Source organism: Malaya genurostris, chromosome 3, assembly GCF_030247185.1.
Source record: "Malaya genurostris strain Urasoe2022 chromosome 3, Malgen_1.1, whole genome shotgun sequence".
NCBI lineage: Eukaryota > Metazoa > Arthropoda > Insecta > Diptera > Culicidae > Malaya > Malaya genurostris.
In genome coordinates this window covers 225,252,878-225,274,292 of record NC_080572.1, presented here as the reverse complement: position 1 = coordinate 225,274,292, position 21,415 = coordinate 225,252,878, and the positions used below count along the sequence as shown (strand labels likewise).

Below are 21,415 nucleotides of genomic sequence, written 5' to 3'. Positions count from 1 at the left end.
ATCAAATGATTTTCTTCATGATGTTCGGCGATGATTTTGTAAGTGATAATCACCAACAATTATTATCGGCGATAATAACTGATTTTTGATATTTTGAGAATGATAATGCCAACACTGATCAAATGTGATCCTTGCAGTGCTACACTCACGATATATGTCGTCTCTTCCGATCCTACGCAGCGTACAAATTCTGGTACCTGGTAGATCAGCACTGGGTTGCTTTAGCACCTCTGTGCCTTTGCACCCCTTCGTCATCACACCTTTATGCGATGGCACCTCTGTGACTCGTCACTTCTATGCGCTCGCACCTCTGTGTCACTACACCTCTGTGCGTATGAACGGGATGGCCTTCGTTGCAAGCTTTCCAGGCGGGAAACGCTCCGAATATTGCCTTGGATATTACCACCAGCAGCCTGCAAAAGTTAGCTCAGGTGCAGTATAATCGAAACACAACCTCTTCGCTTGAATGGTTTTTACTGAGCTCTGACGTCTAATGTTATCAGATAAATGATAACGAAAAACAAAGACAGCGATTGCTTTGTGAGAAACTTCTATAATCACTTTTGCAGTCTTTTAGTAACCCAACCAACATGGCACAAGTCATCAGTGATTCTCGTCCGTTCAGAGACATGGATATACCATCAGAACGACCTGAGTGCAGAATTCGTTTTCTCGAATATTGCAAAATATCAGTGCGGTTGAAATCGTTCAAAACCGCTGATTGGCTGAATTCTTGCAGGCGTCAATTGGCCAGGGCAGGATTTTTTGCCGTTTCCGGTCGTAAATCTACCGTTCAGTGCTTCTCCTGCGGTCTGAGACTAGCCGGCTGGAAATCCAGCGACGATGCATGGAAAGATCACGCTAAATTCATTATTGGGGGATGCGATTATTTAGAAGCAATGAAAGGAATAAAATTTGTCGAAAGTAAAGGATTGGATTCTTCTGCCTTCGAAAGTCAGTCATGTTTTCGTACGGACGACAACAACGAATGGATACCATGTAACATGACTAATACGTGTGTTATCTGCAATTGGGAACAGTATTTGACATCAACAGATTGAAAAGTGACTGTATGCTATTTCACTGGACTGAGTCAATCGAGGAAAATGAAAATGTTTCAAATTGTAGAAAGACACTCACATTGTAAGTATAACAATTTTTGTATCAGATTGTTACGATTAATTAACTCCAAATTCTGTATATTTGGTTCACTATATGAATAAAAATGAAACTTGAGACAGCACTTTAACACTTACATATGCAAAATATAAAAAAGCTGTTCTTTACATAAATTATTTATACTCTGCACATCGACCAAAATGGTAACAACACCAAGAAATACAATATTGTTAGAACAATTTATTTGTTGCAGTTTTAATTCACGAAAACTGGTATGTTGTCAAAAAGCAACTGTATGCATTTAGGGGTTCACGCATCGAAAACTCTGTGAGAAGGATGGATTATTTTTTACTAAATTAGGCAGAAGGAGTTTCATAATTGAAGATCATTCGCCGGAAAATTTTGACTAACAAGAAATATGCAAAAAATAAATTTTGATTAATTTCAAATTCGTGACTAATTGTTATATGTGGGGATGGAAGAGTAATTTAGAGTGGCCTAAGCTTCAGTCGGTGTACTACTTTTTTAAATTAAAAAATCCATGCTCTACGCTATACCGGGTGTAAATTACAAGATTCAAAAGTAGCCGCGTAACCTTTTTCTCTCATAATTTTGAACGATAATAATTCAACCAATTGTTGATGGATTGATTGATTAAACATGTATGGCAACTTCGTTTCAGTATTTCAAATGCATACTATTGATAAATTGGTTCGAATCGACCTATGTTTTCACGAGCCAATCACAGCATGCCATCATGATGTCATCCGTTTGATTTCTCTCGCACGGCTGACGGTTTCGATCGTAGTTTACACCTCGAATTTTCTTTAGTAGCAATTCTACTTCGATAGTTGTAGGGAGGGTTTCATGCATCATGCAAGAAAAAGTATCGCTCCCTTCTGCATCGTATGAACCTACGCACAAATGGTAATCTATTAACATATGCCATTTTACCATTTAAATTTTAGTCGGTGATTGTCTGTAAACGAAACAGGTAGCTTGTTTAGTGAGTGGATGACAAAATTGAGCTACATCCATTCGCTCTCTGGATACTTGCTTTGGTGCTGTGTGTGGATACCATTTTCCGTCTGCTGCACACCTTGAGTATATTGAATATCGATCAGCTGTTGATTCTACGGTAACTAGCAGGCAAATTTAAAACTATCGGCGATAGTCTTTTCGGACCTAATTTGAAGCGGTGATTTTTTGATGGATTTACCATATTTAGCTTGATTCGAAAGCATTACTTTAATACTGTACACCGAAAAATGGACTGGTTTGTCGACGGATCGTATGCATACTGGAATCTCCATTTACGAGCGAAACGGTGGCTCGCAAATGTATTCAGTTCAAAGTTATGTTATGAATATAATCTTAGATACTTATTTTTCATTGAACATGGTTAAACACAATGAACTATCTTTCACTGTAAGCCTTTATCTACTATTATTGATCCAAAAAATAATCATCATGTAATTAAAAGGTTAGAAATTGATATAGTCTTATGAACCAAAATATTCATCTGGTCATCCGTTATTTACAATAAGTACCTATAATAAATTGGATTGAATTGACTGATGTTTGAACATGTCAATCAGAGCACGTCAACCGGCAGGTTGAGTGGACGTGAATGATGTTTATCGATACTGTTTCAAATATCTACGGTCAAGATTTGTCGGCTTGTTAATATTCATAAATGTCACATTAGCTTTGAGCCCAATATTGGTAGTGTATAATATGTTACCCTTTAGTTGCTAACTGTGACTGCATCTCCAAGTTCCATTAGCATGTGGTAGTAGGCAATAGTACTCTAAGAAAAAAATAAATTCAGGCTTGACGTAAATTCAAGAATGCCAAAATTTCTTCAATGATAACATAGTATTACATCTATTAACATGTAAAAATAATGTTTGTGTCTGTATCGATGTAAATTTCAGAAAAATTATCTGTAAAGTTAATGATATGACTTATCGTTACATGTTTTGAATTGTAAATTTAAGTGAATTGCGATGCTCCATTTGCGTGCATGAATTTTTCTACTTGTGTATCCACGTCGACCCTTCACTATTGTTGCTGACATTATCCACCGTTAGTTTTGCTGTCAAAAGTCAGAATAAATCGACTCGTTTTTAGTTTCATTATGATCGGTCGTGTCTCGTACACAACCCTGTAGTTTTTTTTACTAAGACGCAAAACTCCGAAGCGATGTCCTTATCCTTTGAGCCAGCATTAAACAGTTAGGTTAATCTAATCAACTTGAAAAAGAAACGATAACAACGAACAAAGATTGCTTAAAATAGGTGTGCTTCTAGGAACACCTTCGCAGTTTGACAGTAACTTAACATGGAAAACGTAAACGATTCATATCAATTCCCAGAATCGCCAATGCACAGTGGTTCAAAAGCGCAATTTCACGCTCTTAATTGATAACTCATAGGATCGTGGTTTTTGAGGTACAGTATCTTCATCAAAGTTGCTCAGAATGATAGACGCCATCTTTTGGAAAATTTTATTTATGTGATTAATCCCCCTAGAAGTGAGAAAAAAATTTTTATTTTAGCTCAGGGCCAACATAGGGGCTAAGTTACTTCGACAAAGTTGTGCAGAAAGTTATTTCAAACAAGTTTGCTGAAGGTACTATTCCCATAACTTGAGTGTAATTCAAGATATAATGTATTTTCTGAAAAGGGTGTTCTAAAACCAGTTTTTGTAAGAAAACATATATATTTTCAATTAATATGAGTTTTTCATATTATACAAAGTTTTTTATCTTTAAAAACTACACAACTTTCTCGAACATACTATGCTGCTATCATTTCAGTTTAATGAAATAGAGCAATTTTTCATGTTTTTTTAAATGAAATTCTAACTTGTCTATTATCAAAAGGCGCAGGAAGGTGCAGATGAGATTACTTACATATTAAACTACTTCAAAAGAGCTTTCATACCGTGGTTGAGTTACTCGTCTGCGATCGTCTGCAGGCGAGATATGTTCTTTTCAAATATCCTTGTCCTTGACATTCGCAATGATAAGGTTTATTGTATATCAGATCAGATTTCAGTATATATTCGTTAACATGGAAACTCTCACAATAGAAGGTTTTTTATGGAAATCAAAATCTACAAATACAAAAGTTTTGTAACAATTACAGACGGTTTTTTTAAAGTAACTGTCCGACGTTTTTTAAAAGTGAGATAAGAAGCCACGACTTTGAAAAGAGGCAATTATCATGTCGAATTACGTTATGTCATTTTTTGGTAAGTTTTTTTCTATAGAAAAGCTCTGCGGACAAATATTCTCTATTCATCAATTAAAGTGGAGATCGATAAACGCTTGCTATATTGTACTGTTCATAATGATTAAAAAGTTTCTTTTATACAGATTTCGAGAATATTATACACGCGAGCAATCCAGATCACTTACGAATCGGGATCCCATGAATTGGTAATTAGTTTCATTGGATCCTTTGGTTACAAATATTCGTGAATGGCCAAAACAGTCCAAGAAGAATCTGTCGAACGATGCTAAGAGTCTTTTAGCTGGTTAAGAACATTGTCAGTTATCATAAAGTAAATACAAATAACTAAAAAATGAGTTTTGATCATACTTTTCTCTACCAGAATATGACATAATTTAATTCGATTTGATGATTGCTTTTTTTTAAAGTCGTGACAAAACAGTTACTAAGCTATTCAATTTATAGACTTCAATATGCACAAAAAAATAATATTTTGTGGCAAGTACCATAGTAATGAATATATACTGAAATCTGATCTGATATACAATAAACCTTATCATTGCGAATGTCAAGGACAAGGATATTTGAAAAGAACATATCTCGCCTGCAGATGATCGCAGACGAGTAATTCAACCACGGTATGAAAGCTCTTTTGAAGTAGTTCAATATGTAGGTAGTCTCATCTGCACCTTCCTGCGCCTTTTGATAATAGACAAGTTAGAATTTCATTTAAAAAAACATGAAAAATTGCTCTATTTCATTAAACTGAAATAATAGCAGCATAGTATGTTCGAGAAAGTTGTGTAGTTTTTAAAGGTAAAAAACTTTGTATAATATGAAAAACTCATATTAATTGAAAATATATATATGTGTTCTTACAAAAACTGGTTTTAGGACACCCTTTTCAGAAAATACATTATATCTTGAATTACACTCAAGTTATGGGAATAGTACCTTCAGCAAATTTATTTGAAATAACTTTCTGAACAACTTTGTCGAAGTAACTTAGCCCCTATGTTGGCCCTGAGCTAAAATAAAATGTTTATCTCACTTTTAGGGGGATTAATCACATAAATAAAATTTTCCAAAAGATGGCGTCTATCATTCTGAGCAACTTTGATGAAGATACTGTACCTCAAAAACCACGATCCTATGAGTTATCAATTAAGAGCGTGAAATTGTGCTTTTGAACTACTGTGCAATGGTGCGATTTGAGTGCGTGCAAAATTTTCCGTACCAAAAAGGACGTTCGATATGTTCCAATTAGCGCAAGTAACGAAAGCAGCGAAAATTGTTAATTAAGAATTCGTTCAGTTAATTCTGAACGAACGATGTGTGTGTTGTTACGTGTATCGCCTATAAATCAAACTGTCTCTCAGTTAAACTGTTAAAAAGAAGTTTAATCAAAAATTATTAACTAGTAAATTACTGTAAATTAAAAGATGGAAAGTAACATTACTACATCACTTGACATGTAACATCATACAGAAATGTAACCAAAGAGAAACAATAAATATTTAATGTAAAAAAAATACGTGTATCGCCTTGTTGAAATCTAGATCCGAGTTCCTGTTCCGGGGCTACGGATTGCTAGGTATGGTCGACTAGAAAATAGTTTCTATAGGTCCAACACAATTAAGCAAATGAGCAAATATGATCTGAAGACCAACTTGCTTGAATTTGCTTATATCAATAATTGATGATAATTAGAAGTCGAAGCATTATCAGTCACAGGGAAAAAACCCCTGGAACCTTTAGTCGGCTATCTTCATTGAATTTCATTCAGCTTAAATTTTCAGTTTTACAACCATTCGCAGACCATTGACAGAAAAATTCTGATCAACAGAAACAAAGCAGAAAATATCTTGATGAACAGCCGAGTACTCGGCAAACATGAAAACAACCGATGTTCTCGGTATTTTTCCTTTGACAGAAAATTTGCATTTACCGAGATTTTCGGTTTCGAGAACACTGTACTAGGTATGCCGGATCCGACATAAAATTCATATCTTTGGCAACGATATTCCTCACCGAGCTTTTCGCACCGTAGTAATCGTTTCGGGTCCGGCGTACCAATACATGCGCACGCCGGCATCTCAATCATAACCAAAAAGCGAAAAAAAAAAAGATCGGCGGCATCGACCATGTGCGTTTTAGCCTTTAAGCTTCGGCCTTAAGAAGTAATATGACGGTTTAACCTTCGGTTTTAAGATTTAGTATGGCGACAAATTTATTACGAAAAATGTGTAATAGTTCTTCGCAGAACTTCGGAGCGATGATACCAACATTCTTCTTATCTTTTAAGCTTAATATAATCACATGAATTAAACGATAACAACGAACAAAGATTACTTAAAAAGAGTGTAATTCATAGAACGCCCTCGCAGTACGAAATTACCTCAACATGACAAATGTCGTAAAGGATGCTTGTTCGTTCGCAGACTCAGAAACACCAACAGAGCCATTCTCGTATTCACCAAAACATCCGGAATATGGCAACCCTTTGGATCGTTTGAAATCGTTCAGCTCTGACGACTGGCTAAATTCCGACAAGCGCCAATTGACCGAGGCAGGATTTTTTGCCGTCCATGGACGTAAATCTACCATTCGGTGCTTCTATTGCGGTTTGATGCTAGCCGGCTGGGAATCTAGCGACGATGCGTGGAAGGAGCATGCCAAATTCGCAGTTGAAGAATGCAGTTACTTAAAGGAAATGAAAGGGAAAAAATTTGTTCAAAGTAAAGGATCGGATTCTTCCATGTTCGAAAGACAGTCATGCTTCCAAACGGATGACATCAACGATTGGATACCCTGCAAAAATGCTAACAAATGTGTTATCTGCAATTGGGAGTTGTGGTTGAAATCGCCGAATTAAGGTATGTCTCACTCAGCAAGCGATTATGTTTTGTTGATCGTTAAACGTTTGTTGAAGGACATACTACACGAAATATTCGTTCAGTTTGCTGGATCGATTTGTTGTTGTTTTTTCTCTTGCAAAAATAGTGTGAAAATTAGGTGATACCTTCATATAGATAGAAAATGTGTTGTTATTTTACTGCCGTTTCCGCTTGATACCAAACCTAACCCAGTTTCCACCCTAACTGCTGTCAAACTGTTTGTTTGAAGCTAGTGTCGAACCTAGTTTTAACGTTGTTGAACTGAAAATCGAGTCAGTTTCGATCCTGGTTTTTATATCAGGTTTTCTCAAACCCCCGTTGCTAAGTCAACACAGTTTCGGGAAAAATGTTTGTTTGATGGAACTACCCTGGGTCAGTTTCGGTTTTCTCAAGCATAAACGACGTACGTGAAGTAGAAGTATTGTACAGGCATGCAGTGTTAGTTTGAAAAAAAAAACCTGTTTTAATCCGCCTTGTGGTGTAATGATGCCTTTCTCATATTACTGATATTTTCTAAAATATCACTAGAAGATTCTGTGAAGATCTTTTTTGCAATCTTGAATAAAATAAGAAACTTCCTTTGCGTATAAACTAACATAATCTTTTCAATTTATAAACAGTTATGTCAAGTTAATCAGAATTTTTCTTTATTTTGCATCGTAGCACTAAATGATTAAACACACTTTAATCCTATAGTTCTGGAGCCGGAAGTCGGACCGGGATGAAATTAAACAGCAACCTATGAGACTATAGGAACTTTTATTTGAGCCTGTTTGTGTAAATCGATGAAATTATCTCTGAGAAAATTGAGGGAGTACTTCTGAAACCGGGAACTTGGAACCAGAATAGCCGAAGTCGGTCGTTTAGTAAGTGACTAATATAGCCTACAAATTGCATCAGTTTTAAGAGAAATCTAGAAGAATTTTACCTTCTTTTGCATCGTCGCCCTGAATGACGGTGTGGAATTCAATATGGAACTACGAGATTTTTAATTTTATGAGTGACATCATAGTCACACACGAATGATATAGAACACTTTGCCCTCTGGGCAAATTTTCACTAGTCAATTTTTCAAGTAATTGCATAAACTTTCTAAATGAGAAAGGCAATAAGTGTACTTTTATAGAAAAGCATCGTTATCATGATATTTTAATAACGCTAACAAGTAGGTACAAATTAAATAAAAGAATTTGAAGTTCACAATTTTTTCATCTGAAAAATATAGATTTAAATGTAGCAAACCTGCACGCTATACGAAATTGAACACAGCACGCTGCGACCGGAGCAAAGCCGCTCGTACCGACGCGTACCAGGTTTGCATCATCATTTTGAATGATGATTTGAATGTCATCCTTCTATAATTTCGGAACCGGAAGTTGGATCAGGATGAAATTGCACAGTATATTTGAAGACAATGTGAGCTTTAATTTGAATCATGATTCGTGAGAATCGGCTTAACCTTTGCTGATAAAGCGAAGTACGTTCCGTTTTTGGAGCTTTTCTTTACTATTATCGGTGCTTTCGGAAGCGGAAACCGGGGACTAGTAGTCCCAAAGTAGTTTTATCTATTCACTAACTAACAAGATCTGCCAACAAGATGAATTTAGCAGCGAATTTTATAAAAATGTGCACCGCGTTTGCACACGAATGCAAATTTTGTTTAGAAAAAAATTGTCGAGCCCGACACCCATACGCATTTGCTTGCAAAATCCATAATTATTGATCATTGAAATATGATTCAGAAACTAATATTCTGAAGTTTCATTACTGCATTTTGATGATTTTACAGATACATTTTTATGATTTTACAGATACCAACTACATTGATAGAGCTTAGGACTCGCGACCGGGCCAATGGATTCTACAAGTAATTATATAATAGTTCTTCGACTCTAAGCATTTTTTAATTAAATGTTAATTATTGAGAAAATCGTCGAAATTATTATGAAAAAATCCAAGAAATGGTCTGATTCCGTATCTCATCCTCAAAATTTCAAGAACGCTTAGGGTTTCTCTCCAACCACTCTAAATTCTTACACACTGTATTGCAGTTCTGAATGATTCGTCTTGTTCTGAGTGAATATCTTAGGTTTTACACGAACAAAATTCGCTGAATTAACATGACAGCAAACGGTGGTTTATTTGAATGTTCATTCTAATGTGAACACGTGTTATTGGAAATGTAAACAAACCAGCGCTACATGTTAAACATGAACTTTATTTATTCGTCACGAAATCATTTACGTCATCTCGTAAAACCTAACATAAATTCTTAAATCCATGACAATTAAGGGGGTATTTAAAATAAAATGATAGACATATTCACTCTTCATAAGTAAACCGATGGAATATTACTACAGAGTAACGATTTACAAGATTAGTTCGACCGTTCCATGACAAAAGGGCGTAACTGCAAATGACAGTTTCTCATTGTTTACTTTTTCTTTCACGATTTACCGAACTGATTTTATATTTGACGCTTTACTCTTCACAAAACTTTCAAGGGAAAACTACAAGCTTTTGATTTATATTGGAAACTTTAGAGAATTTGCTATAATGGGTCCGTAATAATTAAGAGAGAAAGTAAACAAAGAGAGGCTCTCATTTGCAGTTAGGCCCTTTTGTCGTGGGACTATCGAGTTTTACTCATATTCGTCTTCCACCCCGAATGCTCGCACTTTTTTCACTCTATCCATATTTAATGTTTGCGAAGTTCTGTCTTTGAAATTACCTGAATGAATTTGTGTTGAGTTGGGTGAATTCATATAGTGGTTTTCAGCTGGACATAGAATGCGACGGAATCGTCACAGAATAGCGAAATAATGAGCGTCAGACCATGGATGCCAGGTTTGCAGATTGGTATGAAAATTTGCAATTTCGTCTGTTTTCAGACCTTGCAATTAAACAGGTTTTTTTTGCCGATTTTATAAGTTTTTATAAACAAACGTCCAATTTAATGACTTTTGCTATTACTGTATGGTTTTTGTTTGGTTTTCTCGTCATAATTTTAAATTTTTGGGCTCGCATAGAAGCATTTTTAGTACGCGGACGCCCACAACTTGACCTGGCATCTCTGCCAGAATATTGGACAGTTATTTTAACCCTTTCGCTGTCTGTTGTATTGAAATTAACTAGCATTAGAGCCACAAGAAAAATTAATCGATTGAGGTCAATTGCAGTTTCAACTGGTAATATTCCTTAGCGACAAGTGTTATTTCTTTGTTCATTGAAAGCAGCAACAAATATATATCTGTCAAAGACGACCAACTTTTTGGAGTGGACGATCTACATTTTTTTGTAGTAGTTAACAACACGCCTAAAAAAATCCGTGCCAGTTCTAACCGATGACAGATCACATAGGCATTATCAAAATGAATTCATTGTGATTGAAGTTTACTTATCAATTATTCTGCTAATAAAAATTTGTCGTTGTAACGGTCAATTTAAAAACATATTTTTTCTGGCTCGTGGTCTCGAAGGGGTTGAATCGATGCGAATGACAGTTTCGCTATCTTTGCGGTATTTTGTCGCTATCCTTTTGCATCGCAATATTTTCTAACAGACAGTGAAAATTACAATATCTTCTCACAAAATTGGCTCCGTTGATTTGATACCACTCGAACATACTTCGAGCGTAGTGGCAGAATGCTAGAATAGACCAAATCGCATTATTGATTCTTTCGGAGGCGATGACGGGAGTGGTTATTGGATCACATCCACCAATCACCAGATCTGCAGCCGAATTCCGGTCACAAAATTTTTTGAAAGGAAAGAAAATCATCAAGTTCAAGAAGAAATTTTTTGACACTTGAAAAAAAAATGTTCAAGAACAAAATTTTTAACACTGGAGACAGAAAAATAACCTAATTTTCTCTTCGACGTTTTGGCGAAATAAATACTGAAGAACAGTTCAGTTAAACTATTGAATAGTTATCACATAGGAGCATTGTTTGTGTAATACTATCAGAAAAAGAAAAAGTGGTAATGCCAGCAAGAGAAAATTAAGCTGCTTTGCTACCATCGATTTTCGAGGGATATTACCAAACCGTTCAGAATACTTTGATATGCTGTTGCGAATGCCTAAATGTTTGGCTGAAAAGTGTTTTATCTTGTTAGAGGTTTAGGTTTAATCAAAGACATCATATTAACAAGATATGCAGCTCTTACATTTCCCGAACAAATCATTAGCAACATCCTTTTTTTGTGAGCATGGCGCCCTCAGGCGAGTCCGCATCGAATCTCGTACATAGAAGTAGGGAAGAGAAATGTCAAGTTCGTGCGAGCCAAAATAACAGCACTGCACACCAGTACAATTGACATGATATATTGAATGTGATGCCGTGCGATGGCGTTGCTGAACCGAAAAATGATTTCGCTCCAAGCTGACAGGGTCTGGTTTAATACAAGTTCTCTCCGTTTGCCGGGTCTACCGAAAACTAGGCACATTTACCTCAGGTACATTTTCCGAAGCCGCATTAGTTATGTTTTCCTTCCGTCCGGTTAATGGATGAGTATTCAAGGTTTATTTGTATTGCTTTTATTGTGGATAAGTGGTTCATTTTCACTGAAGTAGAGGAAACTATTCAAGACATCTCGCGGAAAATCAGAGAATCACATTTTCTCTTTGCTTGAAATCAATTTTATTTTTCTTCTCGTCGATTGTTCGGAATTCTTTGTGAAGCAAAGACAACCTGATAAAGAGAAAAACATGTTAAGATTTTCTCCTCATTACAATTAGGAATTCGAATACCTACGAAAAAAAGATTGTTTGAAAGGGGTGTTTGTAAACAAAACCGTAAAATATGTAAATTTTCTGGATTAGGTATATCTATAATATATTTTCTTGCGAACATTACAGTTAACCAGCAATTGTCTCAGCTCCAGTAGTCATCCCATATACGAAAACCATTACTTGAAGTGAAATTTGATGTTTAAGATGAAAATAGGTGCTTCTAAGTACCGAAGCAAAGATATTGTATACTATTTTATCACAATTCGTTGATTGAAAGTCAAAAACAAAATAATATGGCGACTCTACTGAGACGACTATTGGTACAATAGCCCTACTAGTATATTTCCTGAGCCGAGATATCTTAACGCTGTTAAAACTTGTAAATTGACCAGTTTTATTGTAGTTTTTTTTAATTTTTTCGAAAAATCGCATTGGGGTGTTGATCCAGCAAGGTAATAAACTTTTTGGTTAAGCCTTTGGATATTTGCAATAGCTTCCGAGAACCGAGAGTGGCCGTCCGATACATCAAACGGATTGCTATTATACCTCAAAAATCGACTACGACTAAACAGCTTAATTTTCTCATGCCGGCGGTACTACTTTCTTTCAAATAATATTGCACCAATAATGTCTCCGTTGCTCCTATTTTTTCAAAATGTTGCTGAATTTTCTCACTAAAAAAATTGTCTTTCAGAATTTGTTTTCGCACAAACGTTGAAGAAAAACTGATTTTCTGTTTTTTTCTCAAGCGTCAACAAATTTCCATTTCCAAATTGAGAAAATAGGCAAAAATACTTTGCAATCATCTTTTCTTCCAAAAATTTTTGTGACTGGAGCTCTGCTGCTGAACGCGTTGGAAAGAAAAAACAGTTTTGTGAAGCGAAAGACATTTTAAGATTTTCTTCTCTTAAAGAAAATTGTGATAAATTTCTTCTGTCACTGGAATTCGGCTGCTGGAGTTTTTTTTTGCAAATTCCGTTAACATCTTCTTTCGAACATTCTCCTTTGATTTAGTTTTGGAACTTTTCGCACTCTGTAAACGTGTAATTCAGCACGCTTCAAGACTGACTATGAAACTTGACAGACTTTAATAAAACATTATGAATAAGATTTACACAAAATTTCAGGTTCTTTTACTGTCATTTTCATCGAATACACACCTTTCTTGCGATATTGCATGTCACATGTCTAGGGTCGATGGAAAATAATGAATTCAGTGTGCATATTTTCCTGCCCTCATTTGATTTCCCACTGGGAGATTCCCGTTCTCATTTTCTTCCAAGAGAGGAGCGGAGCGCCATGAAAATCCATGTGCTCGACGGCTGAGAATCGTGAGTAAGAAAACGCATCACTAAACGAGAGATCGTAAGGAATATGTTGATTCATTCTTTTTCAGTTTTTTCGTTGTGTACCAAACAAAGATGTGAAAACGTAAATGATAAGGGAGGAGCCTGTGTTTGAACATACATCCTATCTGCCAGTGTAGGAAACTGTTTCGTTTGGCACGACTGTAATTGATAGAATCTCTGAATGTGTTCTAAAAACAACCATGCAAACCGTGAAAAACTTGAAAGACGGCCTCTTGAACTTGCCAAGTGAAGTCCACAGTTTCCTCGGAAGGAATGATGGACAGAAGACTAATTTGTCTCCTACAGTGAATACTGATAGTGGTGATAAAAACAACAACATGGATGTAAGTGATGCACCGGTGATCATTGATGATAATGTTGGTACAGCCAATTGTCATGACATAGCTGATAGTGATTCAGAAGATGACATAGTAGCAAACGAAGCTACGGTGGGAACCGTTTCATCAAATTCGCTAACATTGCTCGGGAATGACATACTCACATCCGGATCTCATGCGATTCCGTACGTTCTAATCAAGGAAAAATGGCAACTAGTACTGGAACAGGACGCAACCATTCCCGAAATACAGTCAGCTATCGAAAAATGTAAAGACATGGTATTACGGTGCGTTGACGATGCAGAAGCGCGAAAATGGTTTGTTCGCCACCTAATTGAACTGAGACATCGTCTAAGAGAATTGCAGGACGTGGACAACGATCCCGATGCCGTTCCGTCGGCCATGAAAGTAATTCTCGGTCATCATTTCCAAGCGCAAAATCATTCCAAATGTAAAGTATACTGCGATCACTGTTCGGGAATCATTTGGAGTGTGGTACAAGCGTCTTATATTTGTACCGGTAAGTTATTTACTAATACCAAAACCAAATCATCAACTGATTACGTTCATTGATCTCTTTTCCGGCTAGACTGCTCGTATGCGGTTCATCACAAATGCATACGTAATGTGATAAGGGTCTGCGCTCACGTAGTCACAGCCGAGCGAAATTTACCGATTGAATGCATCTGTCCGGAAATCGGACTTGCCTTCCAGAGGTACACGTGCGCTGAATGTGGAGCACAACTAAGTTGTAGTAAGTATTTTATAAAGGTCAGCACACTGTTCGTTTATGCAAGAAAATTTTGTGATTAACATGTGAACACAAGCAAAAATCACGAAATCACACAATTTGTGGGATTTTTATGATTGTATTCAGATTCGAGAGTAGTAATCGGGAAGTATAAAATTTATGTAATTATCAGACATTTGTTTACGAATCTAGCTATAAATTGCCCGAAGTGTCAAGTGTCATTTTCGCAGAGTACGGTGTTTTTTTTACCAAATTTTCCTAAGAGGTTCTTCAAATGACTTATCGTAAATGATTTAACTCTTCGGTAAGCTAAATGGTACACACAAATGGATAGAGTGGCAGTCATAGTATTTACTTTTATGTAGATTAAAAATTAAATGAATTTTCGTATGTTTATAAACATTACTGTGAAAAAACAGTGCAATTTATGTAATACATTCATTCGCTTGTTTATTATGAACCGAATGGAAAGTCTAGGTATCATATTTCTTTTTTAAAATTTGACATTTCTATTTCAACACACTTCACTCGCATTCTAAACGCGAATAACTGTTTGACTAATGCCACGATCTTATTGACACTATGGATCCTTCCACGTCGGGAATCGAACACAAGACATCTGCATCTAACTTATCTTATGGCTGAAATGTCTCCGCAGGTCAATCAATAATGTGTTCGCTTCAATTATAGAATTTTTTTGGTTGCTGAGAAGTGTTTTATATATGTTGTGTATCATTACTATCCTAGTACTATATCTGATATCGAGTTATGTTATAGGAAGAAGCCTATATTGTTTTAATGGCTCAATAAGTTTAAACTAAATGAGAATTCAATAAAAACGCCTAGTTTTTGAAGCTGTGGTATTTTCTGCTCTATATAAAATTTGATTGAATAATTATTGCTGTTTCAATTGCTCATTCTTGAAACATTCATTGAATTTATCAACGTTCGGTGATTAGAAGATTAATTTACTATTTCTTCAGTTTTTTTCACCATACTCGGTGATTATTCAAATTTATCATATAAATTATATTTTTATTGACAGAGTTCGGTGGAAAAAAAAACTACGAAGAGCGACCCCTTGGGGTTGTTTGAACTAATGATATGGAACAAGACAATCAAAATTTGGAATAGTTTATCGATCGATCTTCTCTATCAAATAGTAACAAAACTTCAATTATAATGCGCAATCATAAATCTCGGTTAATTTTCAAAAGGGCGTATAAGCAAGTGACAGTTTCTCTTTAATCACTCTCTCTTTCGATTAATGTGATGTGATTAAAAGATTTTCTTTGATATCACTATTCTGTTTGAAAGTCGAAATTTTCGGGTATCATTTCATGCAAAGAGTTGAGTGATAAACGTGGAAACCGCTTGGTAATTAATAGAAGAGAAAGTAAACAAAGAGAAACTGTCACTTGCTTATACGCCCTTTTGAAAAATTAACCGAGAAATGTGCAATATTTTATCAGCAATGCCGTCGATTGATCCTTATTCGCAATGCAAAGCTTAAAGTTTTCATGTAAATATTAGATGAACATCAAAAACACGAGCCGAAAACATAGAGTCTGTGCACTTAAATTTGCATTCGGCTTGCATCGGATAAGTTATATCGATAGCCCAAATGTATGCAATTGAATTCATCGCATTGGGCGTCCTTTGCTAACGTGTTCGGGATCTTGAAATGCAGCCACTTTACATGAAATTTGTGTTCAAGATTTGGTTGTATGCAAATATAATTATAGCGATAGATGTCGCTTCCGTAGCGATTCGTGATCATGCTATGATTTTACGTGTTTGCAATTCTGATAGAAGTCATATAAAATTGCCTTTAAAACAAATTGGAAATTGTTTATTGTAGGTATTAATTGGAATAGTTTTCGTTAGGGGAAACCCGTAAGCCCGCATAGCGTCTTAGATTTATAGCCGGCGAAATAAGCCAATGCTCACTATTGATTAAGACCACATGGTCCTTCAATTGAAAATACATGGTTCTATCATAAATCAAATAAACATAGATTTCCGGCTGTACGGTGACACTAACAGCACCTCTAGTGAGAAACGGGTGTAATTTTTTCCATTAGCTACTGTGGTTTTGTTAAATGCGCAGGCAACTTTATGCATGCATTTTAGGAGCATTTACGCACCCATTCTCCACCAGACGGTGCTTTTGCTGTCACGGGTTGCTCAACTACATTAGTATTACACTGGGAAATCTATGTTTATTTGATTTATGGTTCTATTCTATTCAAATCGATGCGAAGAAATATTTGCAGATAGTAGGCGCAGGGTGCAGGTCCTGGGTTGGCGGTTCAATGCATAGGGCGCTTGTCTTACAAGCCAGTTGTTGTATGTTCGAGCCCCGACCTGAAAGGATTCTTTTTGTCAATAGGATCCATAGTACTAGCCATGCAACGATTCTGAACACTAAGAATCGGCTGTGAAGTCTGTTGAAACGGAAAGGTAAAAGTCAAATGCCACAAAAGGAATGTAATGCCAAGACTTTGATTTTAGGTGCAATAAAATTACTTAGCAGCACAAAATTGACTACGATTAAAGAATTCAAACCACAACTATAGACGTACACATTCTGTTTTGATATTGTAATTTACACACTTATATATAAAACAACGATGTATTCAAAAGCTTGAGTGAAAATGCTTGTTCGGTGAAAATTCACAAAATTTCATTTGATTTTTTCGGACATCGATGCGAATCAGAATTAAGGAACTGAAATCAGTTCCCAAAATCTAGTTCCAGAATCCAAGCTCTGATTTCAATTCCAAAGAGTAGGCTCTGCGTTCTGAAACTGAATTTAGGAATGAAAATCCTGATACTGAATTCACGTAGTAAATTCTGAAACTTTTTTCTAAAACATTTATTTTACCCCCGCTTAAACCTTTCTGGTCGTTCACCGCGGAAACTCTAGAACTGAATTCAGGAATTAAACTCTGGTTCTGAATTCAGTTTAAAAATTTTGGTTCAGATCTAAAATTCCGTTCCAAAATTCTATAGTTGAAACCCTGAAACATAGTTCTGGACACAATATAAAAATTCAAGCGTAGAACATTTTTAGATAACAACAATGAGGCAGTTTCTTAATTCTAACAATACAAGTTCATATAAATTAATTTAGAATTCACTTACAGATTCATCAACAGCAATAAATTGTTTCGGTGTAGAGCTAAAAGCAGGTATGTACATTGACATATTTAAATCGTTAATTTCTTTGTTTCTTGTGGAATCGAACTCATTGCCGTTAGTCGAACTCAAGTAAAAACATTTATATAACCTGTAAAGTTTAGGTAACGGTAATGTCTGTCCATGGTGATAAACCCCTCTGATTTCGAACAAGAAATTGTTAAATGAGTAAGGAATCCTTCAATCACTTTTCAACAGAAAAGCTCAACTCTCCTCAACCACGACTGTGCGATTACTCCGGTTTTTATTATTGCTCGAACTGCCACTGGAACGACATCAGCGTTATCCCCGCTCGAGTGACGAATAACTGGGACTTTGTGCCGCGCAAGGTTTGCCGAGCCTCACTGCAGCAGATTCGTCTGATATGTGAGCGAGCCATAATCAATCTGGAGCAGAATAACCCACGGCTGTTTGCCTTGGTGCCCAAATTGATGCAGGTTAAAAAAATCCGCCAGAAGCTTCTTCATATGAAGCGGTACTTGACGGTTTGTCGGATTGCTGAAGAGTTAAAGCTTATCAGAACTACAATTGGCGCGCGAAGACATCTGATGCAAACAGTCGATATATACAGTGTGACGGATTTGGTTGAGGTAGATAATGGACACTTGTTGGATTTTTTGTGCAAAGTATATTGTAAATTTGAAGGGCACATTCGAAATTGTTTGGTGAGTAAACGACTAATAATAAATATCAAATTTATTGATTATAATTTATTTCCAAACAGATCTGCTCAGGTAAAGCCTACATCTGCGAAAATTGTAACTCTGATGAAATTCTGTTCCCGTTTGATGACCATGTCGTTTCATGTGCTAAATGCTTTTCAGTTAATCATCAAACCTGTCAGTTACGGAACAACATGAAATGTCAAAAATGCGTGCGCTTACGTCTTCGCGAACAGCAGATGCGAAATGAGTTTTTGGATGCCGCTAATGGAAATTAGGCCTGCATGTAATCATTCATTTTTTTTATCATTTTACGCCGGTGCATACATTTTTAAAAGGCCGATTTGTACTAACTGTTTGAACACACTATTGCGGTGAAAGCTTTTTCGATATTTCGACACGATAACAACAAAAATATATCTAGTTAGTATCAAACGCTTACGCAACCTGAGATCTATTCATCATTTGTGATAACATACCGAACTCCCAACTGTTCGAGAATCTCATACTGTTCCTCAATAACCTTTTCTTTTTCTGAAAGTTTTCCAGTCAACAATTCGACTTTTTCCCGTTCTCTTTGTAACTGCTCCGACAGGTTTTCGTGAGCTTTCACATTACAACTTTCTGAAACAGAAGATTCCTCATCGGTTGATTCGGTATTATTCTCTTTCGAAGAAGCTAATAACTCAATTTCTAATGCAGCTTCATTCCCGTCGTAGGGTAAGCTGTTCCTTATACTTCCATTATACTCTATTAAATCATCTGCTTCGGACACAGAAATATCATCCAGTTGATAAACCTCTTCAATTAGCTGTCGCTGGTCATCTGCTTTGTCTTCCAATAATCCACTTACAAAGTCAGCGTGCGCCTGTTGATCGAAGAGTTCCGTGTGTACGGTTAGAGGAAACACCGATGGTACGGCCATTCCCGTAAGCCGGCGTGTGAGAAAATCTTTCTTTTGGAAATGCCTATGACAAAGTCGCGAATTTTCCACGAAATCTGCCTCCTGTAGACCACAGGCTTCTAACCACCGTAACCACATCGGACTGCCACGGCTGGGAAATTTGAACAAACGACAATTTCGATCCCGATGCCTGGTATTTTTGCACAACAAGCACTTGTACCCATATGACATTGTAAGTGGCTTTTAGGCTTCTTATTGAAAGCATTAATTCGAATCAAAATTGGGAAAAGTATCTTCCCAAATCATAGGTATCTGCAAGCTACAAAAAAAGCATTAGAGTATCTGTAATAAATTCCAATCTAATTTTAAAAAATTACGATTTATGTTCAGACGAAGATTAACTTATTGTCAGAATTAATCACGTTTACATTTGTTTATTCCCATTCTGTGATAAGGATCCAGGTTCCAGACCAAAACAAAACAATATCAACAAAGCTGGATAAGCCCACTGAACTGAATAAACTATGAATTAACTCAACTTTCAATAATCGTGGTACACTGAACCAAAGACATCTTTCTCGTTTCGACTATCGATCTTAAAGGTTGAATCGACGACACGACCTGCCTCTCGTCTATCAAAACTGTATCGCAAATTTAACTACCCCTCAGTAACTGGTAATGTCAAAACGAAATTGCTTGAAAAGATATTAAAACTGGCAACACAGGTTGAAAGCTGTTGATTTTAAATAACAGTCATCCATGGCTACGTATGTTGTTTAATTGCAACATATAAATAATCTAGAAACGGTAACAAAATGTGATTCCTGCGAACCGGTTGGTTACTACCGAACTTGGACGTACTTAGCAATCAATTTTTCAATAGGTCTTAACATCAAGTGACTGTTCCGCTGTTTACTTTCACTTCCGATTAGTGTGGAAAAATATGATTTTTATCAAACTTTTCGGTTAAATTCATCATTAAGATATCATCAAGCGTAAACGTGGAAACGGCTTATTAATCAATACAGAAGACTGGGGACGGATGTAGCGTGATGAGTTAGGCAATGCCTTTCATGCAGCCCACCTGGGTGTGATTCCCAACCTTGCACATAGGCTCAGAAAGTTTTTCTGGTCCGAAGAAGCGAATAACCTTGAGACTCAAACCGCTATGATCGAAACAAAAAAATGCATTGAAAATTGATTGCTAAGTACGTCCAATAAACATAAAGAAACACTTGTTATCAGGGCATTTAATGAAAAAACATCACAAAGAATTGTAAGGTAGAAAGTTTGACAGGTTTAGAATCGTGAACTACGTCGCCATAATGATTCTGTTCGTATCGATCAAGAATTATTCGCTCACGTCTTTTGGTGAAGCAGAGCATTTACTAATAGTGCGCCGTTCTACCGAACAAGAATGAGAACGTCTGTGCTTGAGTTCAGGGAGCAGGGTCACCTAAAGATATCCGAGAATTCAATCCAAACCGTCGTAAACGAGTTAAAGAACGGAGATCGTTTTGTTCAGAAGCGATATACATGTGATGTTGATCGTGATCTTCAACTAGCCTGTGAGCTGCTGCATGAATTCCAACATTCCAACATTCTTAATCGTCCTGTCTTGCCATGGTCGCCGCCTGCACATTGTACTATTTGTTGTATGTGCATTCAGAAAAACGTATCCTACAGGAAAGGCTTTTTTCTTTAGTTTTTTAATTGTTTGGGAATTTGTGATACGAGTACAGAGCACTACATACTGAGAAAAAAATGTTTTTTACTATTTCTACATGTTTTAAAATAATGTTAATCACTTCCTAGGTAACGAAATATATGATTCCGTCGATCTAGATAATGCAACACAGTTTATCACTTACTTATTTTATAATATTACCACGAATTGCTAGCGATGGCAAGCGAAAAAGTTTCTAATGGAAGAATAGTTTGTTTTTGTTTATTCGTGTTGAAAAATAGGTTCCTTGGTAACGTTTGTAGCAACCAGAAAAATGTTGCTGGAAATACTATTTTCAATACATAACAAGGGGTCGCTATATCTGTGGTAACTGGTGGTAAATCGCTCACGAACACATATTATTCCAATTTTTATTCGGAGTGTCTGGTCGTGTCGTCGGTTGAATTGTCGGTTTATGATTTTCAACAGAATTGTCATGAAAAGTTACGTTTAGTCACTGAAGTAATAAAAGTGTGTTCCTTTCTGTCGATAAAGTT

General features: G+C 36.2%; 2 protein-coding genes across 4 annotated transcripts; one reads left to right on the top strand and one right to left on the bottom strand.

The window, feature by feature from the left end:
- The first annotated feature begins 588 nt into the window (after positions 1 to 588).
- LOC131436738 (differentially expressed in FDCP 8 homolog) lies at positions 589 to 18,729 on the top strand. 3 transcript variants are annotated; one of them, XM_058605619.1, is made up of 7 exons: positions 589 to 1,143; positions 13,115 to 13,318; positions 13,384 to 14,194; positions 14,264 to 14,428; positions 17,575 to 17,619; positions 17,825 to 18,291; positions 18,351 to 18,729. In XM_058605619.1, exons 3-7 carry the CDS (start codon positions 13,537 to 13,539, stop codon positions 18,564 to 18,566), a joined length of 1,551 nt encoding a protein of 516 aa, XP_058461602.1. In that variant the 5' UTR covers positions 589 to 1,143; positions 13,115 to 13,318; positions 13,384 to 13,536; the 3' UTR covers positions 18,567 to 18,729. The 3 variants fall into 3 exon arrangements, with proteins under 3 accessions (XP_058461602.1, XP_058461603.1, XP_058461604.1); XM_058605620.1 differs by having other exon boundaries at positions 13,115 to 13,322; XM_058605621.1 differs by lacking the exons at positions 589 to 1,143; positions 13,115 to 13,318 and having other exon boundaries at positions 13,338 to 14,194.
- Positions 18,317 to 19,696, bottom strand: LOC131436739 (uncharacterized). Its single transcript, XM_058605622.1, has 2 exons — positions 19,570 to 19,696; positions 18,317 to 19,511 (listed from the first exon to the last, which is right to left on the bottom strand). Exon 2 carries the CDS (start codon positions 19,421 to 19,423, stop codon positions 18,743 to 18,745), a length of 681 nt encoding a protein of 226 aa, XP_058461605.1. The 5' UTR covers positions 19,424 to 19,511; positions 19,570 to 19,696; the 3' UTR covers positions 18,317 to 18,742.
- Positions 19,697 to 21,415: the final 1,719 nt, after the last annotated feature.

Coding starts and splice junctions, on each gene's coding strand:
- LOC131436739 (XM_058605622.1), bottom strand. CDS start 19,423: ATGTCATATGGGTACAAGTGCTTGTTGTGCAAAAATACCAGGCATCGG.
- LOC131436738 (XM_058605619.1), top strand. CDS start 13,537: ATGCAAACCGTGAAAAACTTGAAAGACGGCCTCTTGAACTTGCCAAGT. Junction 17,620..17,824: donor CGGTGTAGAGCTAAAAGCAG/GTATGTACATTG, acceptor ACTTTTCAACAG/AAAAGCTCAACTCTCCTCAA. Junction 18,292..18,350: donor GGCACATTCGAAATTGTTTG/GTGAGTAAACGA, acceptor ATTTCCAAACAG/ATCTGCTCAGGTAAAGCCTA.